Source organism: Babylonia areolata, chromosome 20, assembly GCF_041734735.1.
Source record: "Babylonia areolata isolate BAREFJ2019XMU chromosome 20, ASM4173473v1, whole genome shotgun sequence".
In the NCBI taxonomy this organism is placed as follows: Eukaryota; Metazoa; Mollusca; class Gastropoda; order Neogastropoda; family Buccinidae; genus Babylonia; species Babylonia areolata.
Window position 1 is genome coordinate 10,644,665 of NC_134895.1, and position 20,262 is coordinate 10,664,926.

The 20,262-nt window shown below is 44.3% G+C and overlaps 1 protein-coding gene across 3 annotated transcripts in view; it reads right to left on the minus strand.

Moving 5' to 3' along the window:
* LOC143295112 (sperm flagellar protein 2-like) overlaps positions 1-20,262 on the minus strand; it is a 92,835-nt gene that overhangs the window by 4,036 nt on the left and 68,537 nt on the right. For all 3 annotated transcript variants that reach the window (XM_076606676.1, XM_076606675.1, XM_076606674.1), the window contains 9 exons: positions 18,798-18,897; positions 18,043-18,150; positions 13,986-14,114; positions 9,268-9,450; positions 7,518-7,649; positions 6,210-6,367; positions 4,908-5,034; positions 2,963-3,034; positions 1,043-1,168 (listed from right to left, as the gene is read on the minus strand). In XM_076606676.1, the coding sequence (XP_076462791.1) occupies positions 1,043-1,168; positions 2,963-3,034; positions 4,908-5,034; positions 6,210-6,367; positions 7,518-7,649; positions 9,268-9,450; positions 13,986-14,114; positions 18,043-18,150; positions 18,798-18,897 (1,135 nt within the window). The remainder of the gene's footprint in view (positions 1-1,042; positions 1,169-2,962; positions 3,035-4,907; positions 5,035-6,209; positions 6,368-7,517; positions 7,650-9,267; positions 9,451-13,985; positions 14,115-18,042; positions 18,151-18,797; positions 18,898-20,262) is intronic.

Below are 20,262 nucleotides of genomic sequence, written 5' to 3' on the forward strand. Positions count from 1 at the left end.
GTGTCAACAGGGTCTCAGACAACTTCTCACATCAATTCTGAACACAACAGTATATGACAATCTTAGTGTACTGTAATGAGCCGCGTTGCCATAAGCCTCCAAAATAAGTACCCTGCTTCATACTTTCTTTCCCTTCTCTAAATCCAGGAATGAAGGGAATATGCATATGGTAGGGATCTTGGAACAAGGGGGAGTAATGGTTCATAGAAAAATAGGAACGAAAAAGTTAACGCTGATTTCATGATACTGTATTGTATTACTCTTTCGTCACAATAGATTTCTCTGTGTGAAATTTGGGTTGTTCTCCCCAGGGAGAGCGTATTGCTACACTGAGAGCGCCACCCTCTTTTTCTTCTTTTTTTTTTCTGCCTGCAATTTTATTTGTTATGCTATTGAAGTGGATTTTTCTACAGCATTTTGCCAGGGACAACCCTTCTGTTTCTGTGGGTTCTTTTACGTGCATGCTGCACACAGGATCTTGGTTTATTGCCTGATCTGAATGACTAGCGACCAGACCACCACTCAAGGTTAAGTGAAGGGGGAAAAATACTGGTGATTGTGGGATTCGAACCAGTGCTCTCAGATTCTCTTGCTTCAAAGGCGGACACGTTACCACAAGACCAACAGTGTGATTTCTGTGCAGCTGTAGCTCTCACAAAGTCTGTAGCCATCTGTTGAACTTGAGTCACGTTGATGTTTTTGACTTTTTGCATTCATTATCAGTTGTTTCACTTGTCAGTTTAACAACTTCTCTTTTACGAAGTCCTTTAAGTAATTTCCTGTAACTGTATTTAGAGTTGTTTTGTTGTTGTTGTTTTTTTCTTCCAAATTTCACCCACATTTTTACCCTCATTTGCCCAGTTTCTCCCAACCCTCCATTCATCCACATCTCCCACCCCTTCTAACCGATAATACTCAGATGTATTCATAAATACTTTAACAAAATGTCTTCAATCACCGATATGTGTGACGGGACATTAAACAAAATTCCTCCTCCTTCCTCCCTTGAGTCACGGAGACAGGACAGAACTGAACCCCTTACCAGACTGGTGTACGTCTTGCAGGCCAGCACGGCCTGGCTAATGATGTCATGGATCATCAGCGTCTTCAGGGTGAGAGGGGTCGTACTGCTCCCCCCAAGCGCCTCGTATGCCTCCCTTAGCTCCCCCTGCTCACACACACACACACACACACATACATTGGTCTGCTGGTCTTCAGTCACCAATATCATGGTAGACAGAGACACATCCACACAGACATATACAGAGACATACACACATGCATATACACACACACACACACACACAAACATAGAATGACACAGTGATGCGCATATAATCATACATATCTTTTTTTTCCTTTTTAGTTGTGAAATATGAAATGGTGTAAAGATATTAACTGAACTGAAGACCGAAAGAAAACCGTGGTTTGATGGTCTTCAGTCAAGAACCGAACAGTCGACAGACACATCCATGCATGTATGTAGAGACATACATACAAACATCCATGTGGCAGAATTGGGATTCTCATATGAACAGCAGAAACAGGTTCCTATATCAGGGAAATTAAGACATGAAGTAGAATCATACTTATTAATTGATTTGAATAGATCCAGTGTGTGTGTGTGTCTGTGGTAAACTTTAACACTGACATTTTCTCTGCAAATACTTTGTCAGTTCACACCAAATTTGGCATGAAAATAGGAAAAATTCAGTTCTTTCCAGTCATCTTGTTTAAAACAATATTGCACCTCTGGGATGGGCACAAAAAAATAAAAAAGAAGCCTAATTATATGCAAACTGCATTTACTGTTATATTTATATTTTTTGTATTATGTAAACTTGGCACTTTGACCTCTTATTCTGACACAACAAGAGGAGTCATTATTATCATTTTTTGTTCGAACAGGAACTTCTTTTGCTAAGCATGGAATTTTTATTTATTTTGCAAACGTTTTGGGTGCAGATAGTAAAAAAGGGAAATTAATCTGTAATTAATGCTAGGGGACTTAATTTATCACAAGTGAATCTTGAAGGCCTTGCCTCTCTTGTTTTAGACTAACAATGCTACTGGCCTCAAAAAAAGAATGAACAAAAAGAAATCTAGCTGCATACCTTTACAAGGCATTTAAAAGAAGAGAGATCACATTATCATAACGCTATATTTACAATTGACAGTACTGAGAAGTACTGCTACTTACTGGAGTAAAACCATACACATTCCCAACCCAGCCTAAATCCCAACCATGCTGTTGCAGAAAATCCATGACAAGTTTTGAGATCTCGGTATGTGGACACAACTGGATATGATCACCTTTTGACTGACTGACTGACCCAACAACATGACGTGTGATTTCTTCTGTTTACTTCCATTTAAGCAGAATGCATGTCATCACCATAATGTGCAACTGTTATTTAACATTTTAACTATACACAGATACTATGTTTGGACTTTCATGCTTTTTAAAAAATACACAGTGCTGATCATTGGTCAGAGACCAAGCCCCTGAGTCATTTGCAGAACAGGCTGCCTATCTGGGTAGAGCAGACTGAGAACTGCCTTTGGGCGCTCATTTGTTTCCAGTGTCATGTGATCAGGCTTAAGTCAAGCACACACACACATACTCACACACTTACTGAGGATAATGAGGACACAATACTCATCACTAAATCACCTCAGCAGATGCAGGTTTACACAAGCCAGAGGACTACATTCAGTGTTGCTCAAGGGCATCTTTTCTGTCAGAAACGTGTTTCATGTTGTTTTTTTCTGGACTTCCCCGCCTTTCAGCGATTTATCTTCGTGCTTGTACAGTGTCCACCCAGTCTATTCACTGTATTCATATCTGGACAACACACACACACACACACACACACACACACACACACAGAGTGAAGGCAGACAAACCAAATCACATAGTGTGCAGGAGAGTGACAGATAGCACTCAGCTGAAGCAGTTTACCTTTGAGATCTTTTCCTCTGCCACATTGTAGCGACTGCTCTCTCCCTCACAGTGATCCCCGAGATGAAACACCTGCACACGCGGCACACATTACAATCATAATACTGCTGTTGTTGTAAGGGAGGATGGTGGCAGAATGGTTAACAACTCGTCTGCCAATACAGAGTCTGTGAAGGTCTGGGTTCGAATCCTGCTCTCACCCTTTCTCCCAAGTTTAACACACACAAAGACAGTCAGGGTGGCAGTGTCACGAGCAGTTACTGCATGCAAGAAATCGGCAGAGAGTGGTGCTTATCAGCCTGGGAAGGGGTGGTTGTTCACATTCCTTGACCAGTGGTGCCAGATGATTGGAATAAGGACAGGCCCGGCGCTCCCTTTTTTGAGGAAGTGTCTGGGTTTGTTCCAATGTACCTTTTATTTACCTGTGTGCTAGCTGAATCGGTAGCATAAGCATCACTGACTTGAAGTTGTGTACCTTGTGTAGTGGAGAGAGTTACCACTCTTTACTATTTGTTAATCATATCGTCTCCTGGCCTCATTATTTGTTAATTTCCAGTGGTGCCAGAGTTATTTTTAGAGCTGCTACAACTGGAATCCCTCTGCTGGCCAAACTCCACAGTTTACTACTAAACAAGATTGCTACACTGCTACCCACACCTGTGGATAGGACTGGGGAAGTGGTATGAGTTGTCAGTGTGTACATTTCTGTTCTTCATCTCTAGGTTCAAATTTGCACTGCTCGGTAAAGCAACACAATCACAAACAGCAAACTGAATTATCAATTCATGAAAAATTTTCTTCTTTTTTTTTTCTTTCAAAGTGGGGGTGCAAGGTATTCTACCCAATGCATAGTTTTAAACTGAGATGGGGGGTGGGGGCGGCTGGCATTTACAACATACTGCGTGTTTATTGTATTATTGTATTGTGTTATCAATCTCTGTCATAACAGATTTCTCCGTGTGAAATTCGGGCAGCTCTCCCAGTGCAATGCTACCCTTTTTTATTTCTCTTCTTTTTTTCTGTTTGCAAATTTATTTGTTTTCCAATCAAAGTGTATTTTTCAACAAAATTTTGTCAGGAACAACTGCTTTGTTGTCGTGGTTTCTTTAATGTGTGCTGTGTGTGTTAATGGGGAGTGATTGCCTAGAGGTAACGTGTCCGCCTAGGAAGCGAGAGAATCTGAGCATGCTGGATCGAATCATGGCTCACCCGCTGATATTTTCTCCCCCTCCACTATACCTTGGGTGGCGGTCTGGATGCTAGTCATTCGGATGAGACGATAAACCGAGGTCCCGTGTGCAGCATGCATTTAGTGCACGTAAAAGAAGCCACAGTAACAAAAGGGTTGTTCCTGGCAAAATTCTATAGAGTAATCCACTTGGATAGGAAAAACAAATGAAACTGCATGCAGAAAAAAAAAGAGAAAAAAAAAAGGGTGGCACTGTAGTGTAGCGATGCACTCTCCCTGGGGACAGAAGCCCGAATTTCACACAGAGAAATCTGTTGTGATAAAAAGAGAAATACAAATACACAGAACATTGGCTTATCACCTCATCTGAATGACTAGCATCCAGACCACCACTCAAAAGTCTAGTGGAGGGAAAGAAAATGCTGGCGAGTGTGAGAATCGAATGAATGAATGAAATGGATATTTATATAGCGCCTATTCTCAGTCAGAGACCAAGCTCTAAGTGCTTTACAAACATGGTGTCATTTGCACGACAGGCGGCACACCTGGGTAGAGCCGACTGACGGCTGCCATTGGGCGCTCATCATTTGTTTCCTGTGTCATTCAATCCAATTTCATACACACTCAGACAGACAGGTTCTCTTGCTTTCCAGGCGGACAAGTTACCACCAGGCCAACACTCCAGAAGGTAGTTTACAGTGCAGGTTGTGCCAACAGGCATAGGAGTGGTGGGCAAAGGCAGTGAGAGTCCATTACCATGTACAGGGCATCCAGGGGTACCACATTGTCCACAGCCTCCATGGGGATTTTGTCCCCCATCATCGGGGGATCTGCTGCCTTGGGCTCCTGCACCTCCTCTGTCGACAGCTCGGATGTCACCGGTCTGTACGCATGTCACACACACACACTGACACATCATCATATCAACACGGTCTGTGCACGTCACACACACACACACACACACACATTGCACACACACAAACACACTGACACCTCATCACCACAGGATGTACACATGTCACACACACTGACACATCAACGTAGTACCCATGTCACACACACACTGACACATCACCTTATCAACATGGTCTGTACACACGTCACACACATCATATCCTTATCAACGCAGTGTGTACCCGTGTCTCATACACACACTGATACATCACCTTAACAACATGGTCTATGCATGCTGACATGCTCAATGACACATCACTTTATCAATATGATCTATACACATGTGACACACTGACATATCACCTTATCAACACAGTCTGTACGCATGTCACACACACACACACTGATACATCACCTTAACAACATGGTCTGTCCACGCTGACAAACACAATGACACATCACCTTGTCAACATGGCCCGAACACACGTCATGCATGCACTGACACATCACCTTGTCAACATGGCCCGAACACACGTCATGCATGCACTGACACATCACCTTATCTGTACATATGCGGTACACACTGACATAATAATAATAATAATAATAACAATACTGATAAACATAACTACTGCACTGAATAAAAGTGCTTTCACGCCCAACTTTCACACACATGCACAACTCATGCTCAACTGAATCAAAGGGATGAAAAACAAAGCATGAATGCCTGCACTCTGAAGGGAGGAGAAACCATGGATTTAAAAAAAAAAAAAAAGAAAAAAAAAAAGAAAAGAAAAAAAAAAGAGAGTGTAGGGACAAGCTATTTCAGAAAAATGCAATACTTCTTTAAAAGGCCAGACTTTGAAAAAGCTGAGCGCAGAGGTTTGAACGAAGCGAAAGTGGGAGATCGTTCACTGTGGAAGGTCCAGACATGGAGAAAGAACTTGGCAAGACGTCACTAATTTATCACCACGGTCTTTACACATACCACACGCTGAAGGATAAAGCGGCAGAAGGACAGGATCGGACTCCCGCCTTCCTTATACCCAGACCTAGACATGGTGGGTATGAATTCACAGATCCAATGACTGTAAAAAGCTAAGGGACATTTCAACCTTGAACCTAAGCAAAACTATGAGGTTATTTGATGCTCCGAGCACTCACATTTCGGAGGATTCAGCGGAGTCTGTCTGTTCCAGAGCAGGAGGCGTGATGACAGGAGGTACAGGTTTGGGGATCCTGGGCATGTGGGTGCCCGCCGCCACGCTCAGCGCTCTCAGGAACCCTTCATAGGGGTTGAGTGTGGCGCTGAAGTACAGCAACTGTTCACACACACACGTGGCAATAAAGTACAGAAACTGTTCACACACACACACACACACACACACACATGTGGCAATGAAGTACAGCAACTGTTCACACACACACACACACATGTGGCAATGAAGTACAGCAACTGTTCACACACACACACACACACACACACACATGTGGCACTGAAGTACAGCAACCTTTCATACACACACATGCATGTCTCTCTCTCTCTCTCTCTCTCACACACACATATATTCATGCAGACACAATTACCTACAGACTTCACAAAAAAGATATGGATCATTTCATAAATGTAGGTTTTTGTTTTGTTTTTGTTTTTAAAAGATAAAAAATGGACCATTTCATAAATGCAGGTTTTCATAGCACCTGTGATTATGAGTGATGCTCATTACATCGGTTGTACACACAGTTGTTTTCTGAAAATTCAGCATCATTTCACCATGCCCCATAGAAGAAAATCTGTGCAAGTTCCAGTTTAGTGGTCCTTAATCTTTTTTTGTGAATTCTGTTATTCGCTGTCGCCAAGCCTTCAAGAAGACACCTGTGCAAGCTTCCAGGTGGTTCCGTAATGTTTTGTGAACCTTGATGGTGGGCGCAATAGCCGAGTGGTTAAAACGTTGGACTTTCAATCTGAGGGTTCCGGGTTCGAATCTCGGTGATGGCGCCTGGTGGGTAAAGGGTGGAGATTTTTCAGATCTCCCAGGTCAACATATGTGCAAACCTTTGTGCCTGAACCCCCTTTGTGTGTATGCGCAAGCAGAAGATCAAATACGCACTGTAATCCATGTCAGTGTTCAGCGGGTTATGGAAACAAGAACATACCCAACATGCACACCTCTGAAAGTGGAGTATGGTTGCCTACATGGCGGGGTAAAAACGGTCATACACGTAAAAGTCCACTCGTGTACATACGAGTGAATGTGGGAGTTGCAGCCCACGAACGCAGAAGAGGAACAAAAAAAGAAGAAGTAAACCTTGCAGTTTTGAAAAAAAAACCCAAACATTCGGGTGAAATCACACAGTGTGTTCCCATCCACCACACATGCTGTCAAATGTCAAGCGTGATGGTGCTGACACTCGTTAGCCATCTCAAATCTCAGGTCACACCAGAAAGATCAAGACAGAGATCCTACTGACCATGTTGCGATAGTCCAGCTTGGACAGTGACCCCGAGTGGTCGGCAAAGATGTCAAACAGGATCCTCTTCAGACTGGTCAGGCGGTCAAACGTGTTGTCGTAGGGGGACAGGGTGTCGAACCACAGATCCGTCTGGGAAACACACACACTATGATGTCAACCATGGGATTAATTGAAAATGCGAAAAGAAAAAAAGATGAAGAAAAATCTGCCTCTTTTATCTTCGCTTGTTTTTATCAATGGACTTTTTATACATATGCCTGTATAGAACATGATAATAGTAATAACAATAATAAGAATGATAATGATGATGGTGATGGTAATAATAATAATGTGCATTTATATAGTGCCTACCCACTGCAGTGCTTTGAACAGTACATGTGGTAAAATATAATAAAACATGTCGATACAAATACTACCTAAAAAACAGTGTAACATCAATGATAAATGGGGGGGGGGGGGGGGGGGGGACAAAAAGGACTCCCACTCTGTCAAACTGTTCCCACAAAACAGGGGAACAAAAGGACTCTCACCTTTTCAATGTGTTCCTGTAAACCCCTGTAAACCTGACCAAAGAGGGGGAGTATGTCAAACTGTTCCAGAAAAACCTGATAAAAGAGGGGGTACCAAGGGGACACTCATCCTGTCAAACTGTTCCCATAAAACCTGACCAAAGAGAGGGGGACAAAAAAGGACTCTCACTCTGTCAAACTGTTCCCACAAAACAGGGGACAAAAAGGACTCACCTTTTCCATGCGTTCCTGTAAACCTGACCAAAGAGGGCGGACAAAACGGACTCTCAACCTGTCAGACTGTTCCCATAAATTCTGACCGAAGAGGGGGGAGGACTCTCACCCTGTCAAACTGTTCCAGAAAAACCCGATAAAAGAGGGGGTACCAAAGGGACACTCATCCTGTCAAACTGTTCCCATAAAACCTGACCAAAAAGAGGGGGGACAAAAGGAACTCTCACCCTGTCAGTCTGTTAATGGAAAGCCTGAGCACAGAATGGGACAAAAGGGACTCTCACCCTGTCAATCTGTTCCCATGAAACCTGACCAAAGAGGGGGACAAAAAGGTATTCTCACCCTGTCAATCTGTTCCTGTAAAACCTGACCAAAGAGAGAGAGAGGGGGTGGGGGGCTGTGGGGGGGAGATGGGGTGGAGGGCAAAAAGGACTTGCACCATGTCAATCTGTTCCTGTAAATCCCCCCAAAATGGGGGACAATAGGGACTCTCACCATGTTCCCATAAAATCTGACCAAAGAGGGGGGGACAAAAGGGACTCTCACCCTGTCAATTTGTTCCCATAAAACCTGACCAAAGTGGGGGACAAAAGGGACTCTATCTCAATCTGTTCCCACAAAAGCTTACCAAAGAGGGGGACAAAAGGGACCTTGATCCTGTCAAACTGTTCCAGAAAAACCTGACCAAAGAGGGGGGGACAAAAGGGATGCTCACCCTGTCAATCTGTTCCCATAAAACCTGACCAACGAAGGTGGAGACAAAAAGGGACTATCTCCCTGTCAGTCGGCTCCTGTAAAACACCCTAAAGAGGGGGACAAAAGGGACTCTCACCTTGTCAATCGGCTCCTGTAAAACACCCCAAAGAGGGGGACAAATGGGGCTCTCACCCTGTCAATCTGTTACCAGAAAATCTTACCAAAGAGGGGGACAAAAGGGACTCTCACCATGTCAATCTGTTCCTAAAAACCAAACCAAAGAGGGGGGTGACAAAAGGGACACTCACCCTGTCAAACTGTTCCCGGGAGACGAAGTGGATGTCCTTCTGGTCCATGTCTCTGAAGTTCTGCAGCGCGTTCAGAAGCTCAGCCTGGGTGGGGGTGGGGATGGGCCATGTCAGCGACAGCAGGAACTGACGCCAGTCCACGAATTCCGTGCCCAGTGCTACGGTTCGGGCCAGCTCCTCCACCTGGTGATGTAGAGACACAAGTGACACACGGTGCGCAGATGTTTGTAAAACTGACACACGGTGCGCAGATGTTTGTAAAACTGACACATGGTGCACAGAGGTTTGTAAAACTGACACATGGTACACAGAGGTTTGTAAAACTAACAGACACTGACACATGGTGACACATGGTGCACAGAGGTTCGTAAAACTGACACATGGTGAACACACATTGCACAGAGGTTTGTAAAACTGACAGACACTGACACATGGTGCACAGAGGTTTGTAAAACTGACAGACACTGACACACAGTAACTCATGGTGTGCAGAGGTTGGTAAACTGACAGACACTGACACACGGTGCACAGAGGTCTGTAAAACTGACAGACACTGACACGACACATGGTGCACAGAGGTTTGTAAAACTGACAGACACTGACACATGGTGCACAGAGGTTTGTAAAACTGACAGACACTGACACACGGTGCACAGAGGATGGTGAACTGACAGACACTGACATGACACATGGTGTACAGAGGTTTGTAAAACCAACGGACACTGACACACGGTGCAAAGAGGTTTTAAAACTAACAGACACTGACACATGGTGACACACAGTACACAGAGGCTTGTAAAACTGACAGACACTGACACATGTTGACACACGGTGCAGAGGTTTGTAAAACTGACGGAAAATGACATGTGGTGCACATCACTTTGTAAAACTGACACACTGACACACACATAACATTTTGCTTACGATGGTTGTAGAAAAATGTTTTGGGTCTTTTTTTTTTTTTTTTTTTAAATTATGAATAACAATAACAATGACACAGTATACAGCAGTTTGTAAAATCTGTCACAATGACACAGCAGTTTGCACAACTGACACACACACTGACACAGTGCACAGCAGTTTTTAAAAGTGACACACTGACACATCCTTTTGTAAAACTGAGAAATACTGACATGGTAGTTTGTAAACTGACACACTGATACAGCAGTTTGTAGAACTTTTGTAAAAGTGTCACACTCACACAACACTTTGCAAAAAAACTGACACACCAGTTTGTAAAAACTGTCACACTGATACAGCACTTTGTAAAACTGTCACAGTGACAAAGCAGTTTACAAAACTGACACACACTGACACAACAGTTTATATAAAACTGGAACACTGACACAGCAGTTTGTAAAAGTGACACACTGACACGGAAGTTTGCAAACCTGACACACACAGACACAGCACTTTGCAAAACTGACACAGCAGTTTGCAAAACGGTCACACACTGACACAAAACATTTTGGTTTGAATGACGTACAAACATGTTTTCAGGGTTTTTTTTGTTTTTTTTTTTTACCCAGGGCAACCCTAGTGGAGTGATGGCCTAGGAAGCGAGAGAATCTGAGCGCACTGGTTCGAATCACGGCTCAGCCGCTGATATTTTCTCCCCCTCCACTAGACATTGAGTGGTGGTCTGGACTTAGTCATTAGGATGAGACGGTAAACCGAGGTCCCGTGTGCAGCATGCACTTAGCGCACGTAAAAGAACCCACGGCAACAAAAGGGTTGTTCCTGGCAAAATTCTGTAGAAAAATCCACTTCGGTAGGAAAAACAAATAAAACTGCACGCAGGAAAAAATACAAAAAAAAAAAGGGTGGCGCTGTAGTGTAGCGACGTGCTCTCCCTGGGGAGAGCAGCCCGAATTTCACACAGGGAAATCTGTTGTGATAAAAAGAGAAATACAAATACAAAACCCTCATATTATAAACACCTTAGCCACCTGGCTGTTGCACGCACCTGTCAGGCTCTCAGACAGCATGATCCCATTCATTTAAGAACCACTGGCAAAGAAAGAGCTGTCCCTGGCAAAATTCTGCAGAAAAGTCCACTCTAATGTACTCATGTATGTGTGTGTGTGCGCATGATTGAAGCCTGACTGAATGACACAGGAAATGAATGAGGAGCATCCGGCGGCCGCAATAGCTGAGGGGTTTAAAGCGTTGGACTTTCAATCTGAGGGTCACGAGTTCGAATCTCGGTAACAGCACCTGGTGGGTAAAGGGTGGAGATTTTTCCCATCTCCCTGGTCAACATATGTGCAGACCTGCTTAGTGCCTGAACCCCCTTCGTGTGTATACGCACGCAGAAGATCAAATATGCATGATAAAGATCCTGTAATCCATGTCAGCGTTCGGTGGGTTATGGAAACAAGAACATACTCAGCATGCACACCCCCGAAAATGGAGTATGGCTGCCTAGATGGTGGGGCAAAAACGGTCAAATACGTGAAAGCCCACCCGTGTACATACGCGTGAACGTGGGAGTTGCAGCCCACAAATGAAGAAGAAGAAGAAGAAGAATGAGGAGCATCCAAAGGCAGCTGTCATCTGTATCTATCCTGGTATTTGTATTTGTATTTCTTTTTATCACAACAGATTACTCTGTGTGAAATTCGGGCTGCTCTCCCCAGGGAGAGCGTGTTGCTACACTGCAGCGCCACACATTTTTGACTCACTTGTGTAAACGAAGTGAGTCTATGTTTTAACCCGGTGTTCGGTTGTCTGTGTGTGTGTGTGTGTGTGTGCGCGTGTGTGTATCTGTGTGTCTATGTGTCTGTGTGTCCGTGGTAAACTTTAACATTGACATTTTCTCTGCAAATACTTTGTCAGTTGACACCAAATTTGGCATAAAAATAGGAAAAATATTGCACCTGTGGGATGGGCACAAAAAAATAAAAAAAGAAGCCTAATTATATGCAAACTGCATTTACTGTTATATTTATATTTTTTGTATTCTCTAAACTTGGCACTTTGACCTCTTATTCTGACACAACAACAAGAGCAGTCATTATTATCATTTTTTGTTCAAACAGGAACTTCTTTTGCAAAGCATGAAATTTTTATTTATTTTGCAAACATTTTGGTGCAGATAGTAAAAAAGGGAAATTACTCTGTAATTAATGCTAGGGGACTTAATTTATCACAAGTGAGTCTTGAAGGCCTTGCCTCTCTTGTTTTGTATTTTTTCCTGTGTGCAGTTTTATTTGTTTTTTCTATTGAAGTGGATTTTTCTACAGAATTTTGCCAGGAACAATCTTTTTGTTGCCGTGGGTTCTTTTACGTGCGCTAAATGCATGCTGCACACGGGACCTCGGTTTATCGTCTCATCCGAATGACTAGCGTCCAGACCACCACTCAAGGTCTAGTGGAGGGGGAGAAAATATCAGCGGCTGAGCTGTGATTCGAACCAGCGCGCTCAGATTCTCTCGCTTCCTAGGCGGACGCGTTACCTCTAGGCCATCACTCCATCACTGGTAGGCAGCCTGGTGTGCAAATGACTTGGTAAAGCACTTAGAGTCTGGTCTCTGACTGAGGATAGGCACTATATAGGTATATATAGCGCACTTAGTGCACGTAAAAGAACCCACGGCAACAAAAGGGTTGTTCCTGGCAAAATTCTGTAGAAAAATCCACGTCAATAGGAAAAACAAATAAAAATGCACGCAGAAAAAAAAGAAAAAAAAAGGGTGGCGCTGTAGTATAGCGACGCGCTCTCCCTGGGGAGAGCAGCCCGAATTTCACACAGAGAAATCTGTTGTGATAAAAAGAAATACAAAATACAAAAAACTAATACAACTGCAACTACTATCAATGTGAATTTATACAGCGCCTATTCTCTAAATAGAGCTTCAGGCACTTTACAAAAGCAGGTAAATACAAACACATACACACAGCACGCACGCACATACACACACACTGTAAGAGACTGAAAGAGAGGGGTGATGTGCTCCCGACTAGGTGACCTGCAGACAAGCCAGGCGGGCATTATTCTGTAACCTTTTGGAGATCTTCAAGAAGGTACTTAGGTGAACCAGCCATGAGACTGATTGACTGATTGATTGATATGGATACTTTTATCGCGCCTATCCTCAGTTGGAGACCAAGCTCTAAGCGCTTTACAAACACGGGGTCATTTGCACAACAGGCTGCTTACATGGGAAGAGCTGACCGACGAATGCCACTGGGTGCTCATCATTTGTTTCCTGTGTCATTCAATCAGATTTCAGGTGTGCACATATTCACACTCAGACAGAGATGTAGCATTTTACATGTATGACCGATTTGTTCACTTACCCAGCCATGTAGGCAGCCATACTCTGTTTTCAGGTGCATGCATGCTAAATATGTTCTCGTTTCCATAACCCAACAAACGCTGACATGGATTACAGGATCTTTAACATGCATATTTGATCTTCTGAACGTGTATACACATGAAGGGGGTTCAGGCACAAGTAGGTCAGCACATATGTTGACCTGGGAGATGGGAAAAATCTCCACCGTTTACCCACCAGATGCCGTTACCGAGATTCAAACTCAGGACCCTCAGACTGGAAGAATCTTACACTTTAACCACTCGGCTATTGCACCCGTCTGACTATTACAGTAGTCAAGCCTAGACGATACCAGTGAACAGACGAGTGTTCTGGTAGCTTCATACGAGGCACTGTAGAAGAGAGGCCGTGTGTGGCCGGGGCGCCACGAGCACTGACCTGTGTGTGGGACATGCCGATCCACTGCAGGGGCAGCTGGTCAGTGCCCAGCCCTGTGCTCACCAGGCTGTCCAGCTGCTCCACAAACTCCTTGACTGACATCACCCCTGCAGGGGCCACCTTGCTCAGCTGAAACATCATCAACACCAACATCATATGAGAGTCACTGTCCTCAACTGAAACACCATCATGAGAGTCACTGTCCTCAACTGAAACACCAACATGAGAGTCACTGTCCTCAACTGAAACACTAACATCATGTGAAAGTCACTGTCCTCAACTGAAACACCAACATCATCAGAGTCACTGTCCTCAACTGAAACACTAACATCATGTGAAAGTCACTGTCCTCAACTGAAACACCAACATCATGAGAGTCACTGTCCTCAACTGAAACACCAACATCATATGAGTCACTGTCCTCAACTGAAACACCAACATCATATGAGAGTCACTGTCCTCAACTGAAACACCAACATCATGTGAGTCACTGTCCTCAACTGAAACACCAACATCATCAGAGTCACTGTCCTCAACTGAAACACCAACATGAGAGTCACTGTCCTCAACTGAAACACCAACATCATGAGAGTCATTGTCCTCAACTGAAACACCAACATCATCAGAGTCACTGTCCTCAACTGAAACACCAACATGAGAGTCACTGTCCTCAACTGAAACACCAACATGAGAGTCACTGTCCTCAACTGAAACACCAACATCATCAGAGTCACTGTCCTCAACTGAAACACCAACATCATGAGTCACTGTCCTCAACTGAAACACCAACATCATGTGTCACTGTCCTCAACTGAAACACCAACATCATGAGTCACTGTCCTCAACTGAAACACCAACATGAGAGTCACTGTCCTCAACTGAAACACTAACATCATGTGAAAGTCACTGTCCTCAACTGAAACACCAACATCATGAGAGTCACTGTCCTCAACTGAAACACCAACATGAGAGTCACTGTCCTCAACTGAAACACCAACATCATCAGAGTCACTGTCCTCAACTGAAACACCAACATCTTGAGAGTCACTGTCCTCAACTGAAACACCAACATCATGAGAGTCACTGTCCTCAACTGAAACACCAACATCATGAGTCACTGTCCTCAACTGAAACACCAACATTATGAGTCACTGTCCTCAACTGAAACACCAACATCATGAGTCACTGTCCTCAACTGAAACACCAACATCATGAGTCACTGTCCTCAACTGAAACACCAACATCATGAGAGTCACTGTCCTCAACTGAAACACCAACATCATGAGAGTCACTGTCCTCAACTGAAACACCAACATCATGAGAGTCACTGTCCTCAACTGAAACACCAACATCATGTGAAAGTCACTGTCCTCAACTGAAACACCAACATGAGAGTCACTGTCCTCAACTGAAACACCAACATGAGAGTCACTGTCCTCAACTGAAACACCAACATGAGAGTCTCTGTCCTCAACTGAAACACCAACATCATCAGAGTCACTGTCCTCAACTGAAACACCAACATCATGAGTCACTGTCCTCAACTGAAACACCAACATCATGTGTCACTGTCCTCAACTGAAACACCAACATCATGTGAGTCACTGTCCTCAACTGAAACACCAACATGAGAGTCACTGTCCTCAACTGAAACACCAACATCATCAGAGTCACTGTCCTCAACTGAAACACCAACATCATCAGAGTCACTGTCCTCAACTGAAACACCAACATAATGAGAGTCACTGTCCTCAACTGAAACACCAACATTATCAGTCACTGTCCTCAACTGAAACACCAACATCATGAGAGTCACTGTCCTCAACTGAAACACCAACATCATCAGAGTCACTGTCCTCAACTGAAACACCAACATCATGAGAGTCACTGTCCTCAACTGAAACACCAACATCATGAGAGTCACTGTCCTCAACTGAAACACCAACATCATGAGAGTCACTGTCTTCAACTGAAACACCAACATCTTGAGAGTCACTGTCTTCAACTGAAACACCAACATCATGAGAGTCACTGTCCTCAACTGAAACACCAACATCATGTGAAAGTCACTGTCCTCAACTGAAACACCAACATCATGAGTCACTGTCCTCAACTGAAACACCAACATCATGAGTCACTGTCCTCAACTGAAACACCAACATCATGAGAGTCACTGTCCTCAACTGAAACACCAACATCATCAGAGTCACTGTCCTCAACTGAAACACCAACATCATCAAAGTCACTGTCCTCAACTGAAACACCAACATCATCAGAGTCACTGTCCTCAAATGAAACACCAACATCATGAGAGTCACTGTCATCAGCACCAACTTCAACAGAGTCACTGTCATCAACACCAACATCAACAGTCACTGTCATCAACACCAACATCATCAGAGTCACTGTCCTCAAATGAAACACAAACATCAATAGTCACTGTCATCAGCACCAACTTCAACATCAACAGAGTCACTGTCATCAACACCAACATCAACAGTCACTGTCATCAACACCAACATCAACAGAGTCACTGTCATCAACTGAAACACCTATACCAACATCAACAGAGTCACTGTTCAGAACTGAAATATCAACACTTAATGCAATAGAGGCACCGCCCTCAACTGGAACATCAACACCAACATCAGTAAAGTCAAACAGGCCAGTTAACATCAACACCAACATCAACAGAGTCAAACAGGTCAGTTAACATCAATGCCAACATCAACAGAGTCAAACTGGTCAGTTAACATCAATACAAATCAATGCCAACATCAACAGAGTCAAACAGGTCAGTTAACATCAACACCAACATCAACAAAGTCAAACTGGTCAGTTAATATCAATACCAACATCAACAGAGTCAAACTGGTCAGTTAACATCAACACCAACATCAACAGAGTCAAACTGGTCAGTTAACATCAACACCAACAGAGTCAAACTGGTCAGTTAACATTAACAAACAGGTCAGTTAACACCAACACCAACCTCAACAGAGTCAAACAGGTCAGTTAACATCAATACCAACATCAATAGGGTTAAACAGGTCCGACATCATTCTGGGAAAACAGGTATGGAAAAGAAATAGTGTTACAGAAGGAGAGAAAAAAAAAGGGGAAATGTGTATGTGAGTGCGTATGTGAGTGCGTATGTGCATGCATTTGCATGCTTGTGTGTGCATGCTTGTATGTGTGTGTGTTGTGTGTGTGTGTGTGTGTGTGTGTGTGTGTGTGTGTGTGTGTAAGAGACAGACAAACAGAAAGACAGACAGAGAGTTGTTAACAGCACCCAACAGATAAATTGAAATGTGTTCAGACGGGCGCAATAGCCGAGTGGTTAAAGCGTTGGACTGTCAATCTGAGGGTCCCGGGTTCGAATCTCGGTGATGGCGCCTGGTGGGTAAAGGGTGGAGATTTTTCAGATCTCCCAGGTCAACATATGTGCAGACCTGCTAGTGCCTGAACCCCCTTCGTGTGTATACGCACGCAGAAGATCAAATATGCACGTTAAAGATCCTGTAATCCATGTCAGCGTTCAGTGGGTTATGGAAACAAGAACATACCCAGCATGCACACCCCCGAAAACAGAGTATGGCTGCCTGCATGGTGGGGTGGAAACAGTCATACACGTAAAAGCCTACTCGTGTGCATACGAGTGAACGTGGGAGTTGCAGCCCACGAGCCCAGAAGAAGAAGAAGAAGAAGAAATGTGTTCAGAGTTGAAGGAGAGACAGAGATAGACAGACAGACAGACAGACAGAGAGAGAGAGAGAGAGAGAGAGAGAGAGAGAGAGAGAGAGAGACAGAGAGAGAGACAGAGAGAGAGAGACAGAGAGAGAGACAGAGACAGAGACCAAGAAAAAGGGACACAAGAGCTGTCAGCAGCACCAAACGAGTTAACTGGGGGGGGGGGGGGGGGGTGTGTTTAGACGAGAGTTAACTGGGATGCTAAGAGAAACAGTTCATGCACCCCCACCCCATCCCCTGCCCCCCCCCCCCCCCCCACCTCCTCCCCCCCATCTTCCTGTCCCATGCCAGCAGCAGCCACACAGACCTCTTTGTACAGCAGGAAGATCTGGTTGACGGTGAATTCTCCTGGCGTCGCCTCCTCCATGGCCTCCGGCACCGGCAGTGGTGACGGCGTCTTCAGCACAAACAGGTCCTGACAACACATGCACACACCACACCCTGCATTGTCTCTTGATTATCATAAACAGGCTGAGGAGGGTGGGGGGGGGAGAGAAAGAGAGAGAGACACACACGCACACACACAGACATAGAGAGAGAGAGGGAGAGAGAGAGGGAGAGAGAGAGAGAGATTGAAACACAGGAGAGATATTTGGAAATGGAGAGAAACAGATTGGGACACACACATAGAGACAGATTGGGACACAGGGAGAGAGAGAGATTGGGACACAGGGAGAGAGACAGATTGGGACACAGGGAGAGAGAGAGATTGGGACACAGGGAGAGAGACAGATTGGGACACAGGGAGAGAGAGAGAGAGAGAGACTGGGACATAGGGAGAGAGACAGATTGGGACACAGGGAGAGAGAGAGAGAGAGAGAGAGAGAGAGAGACTGGGACACAGGGAGAGAGACAGACTGGGACACAGGGAGAGAGACAGATTGGGACAAAGGGAGAGAGACAGATTGAGACAGAGGGAGAGAGAGAGACTGGGACACAGTGAGAGAGAGACTGGGACAGAGAGACAGAGAGAGACTGGGACACAGGGAGAGAGAGACTGGGACACAAGGAGAGAGACAGAGAGGAAAGAGAGACAGACAGAAGGACAGACAAGCGACCTACGCCATCCAAGAGGAAGTCGTCCTGCTCCAGAACAATGCGTTCCTTGAGAGGCAGCCCCTCCTCTATGGCCGCCCGCATCACCTCCGACATGGTGTCGATGCTGTAGGCATGCACGCACGCACACACACACACACACCCAACATTTCATTAACCACTGAAAAGATTTTGAATGATTATTCATTGCTTAGAATGTTTTCGGAAATTTTAAACTCCAGTCCAGTTGGTATCCTCCTTTGATGTGTTATAATTAATGTTGTTATTTATATTTACATTGTTGTAGGTTAATACTTGTTGATATGCATATACATATTCTCCTTCCCATGACACCTCATTCAATACACACCACAATCTCTTTGGACCTTTTTTTTTTATAATATATTTTTTCTCTGATACATAACATGAATACTTTTTTACACTAATATTCACATGCATTCCCTTTCCTATATCCACTTCTTTACTCCTTTCCGTCTAAAAACACTTATAGTGAATAGACGTTAAACTGAAGATAAAACACAATATGCTGAGGACATCAGACATTCTGCTCAACTTATCATCCACAAATTACAGCAGAACAACAACAGTGGGAGAGAGACAGTGGAGCGATGGCCTAGTGGTAAAGCGTCCGCCTAGGAAGCGGGAGAATCTGAGCGCTCTGGTTCAAATCCCACAGTCGCGAGTATTTTCTCCCCATTCACTAGACCTTGAGTGGTGGTCTGGACGCTAGTCATTCGGATGAGATTATAAACCTGTGTGCAGCATACACTTAGCGCAAGAACCCACGGCAACAAAAGGGTGGTCCCTGGAAAAATTATCTAGAAAAATCCACTTTGATAGGAATGAAAATAAAATTGCAGGCAGAAAAAAACAACAACATAAACTAAATGGGTGGTGCTCTCAGTGTAGCGGTGCACTCTTCCTGGGGAAGAACTTCTTCTTCTTCTTCTTCTTCTTCGTTCGTGGGCTGCAACCCCCACGTTCACTCGTATGCACACGAGTGGGCTTTTACGTGTATGACCGTTTTTACCCTGCCATGTAGGCAGCCATACTCCGCTTTCGGGGGTGTGCATGCTGGGTATGTTCTTGTTTCCATAACCCACCGAACGCTGACATGGATTACAGGATCTTTAACGTGCGTATTTGATCTTCTGCTTGCATATACACACGAAGGGGGTTCAGGCACTAGCAGGTCTGCACATGTGTTGACCTGGGAGATCGTAAAAATCTCCACCCTTTACCCACCAGGCGCCGTCACCGTGATTTGAACCCGGGACCCTCAGATTGAAAGTCCAACGCTTTAACCACTCGGCTATTGTGCCCGTCCCTGGGGAAGAACAACCTGAATTTGACACAGAGAAATCTGTTGTGACAAAAGAGTAATACAATGCAATGCAATACAACAAAAGATTTGCAAAATATTTAAAAGCCACACAACAAAAAAAAACACACGAAAAAAGCATTGTAGGCA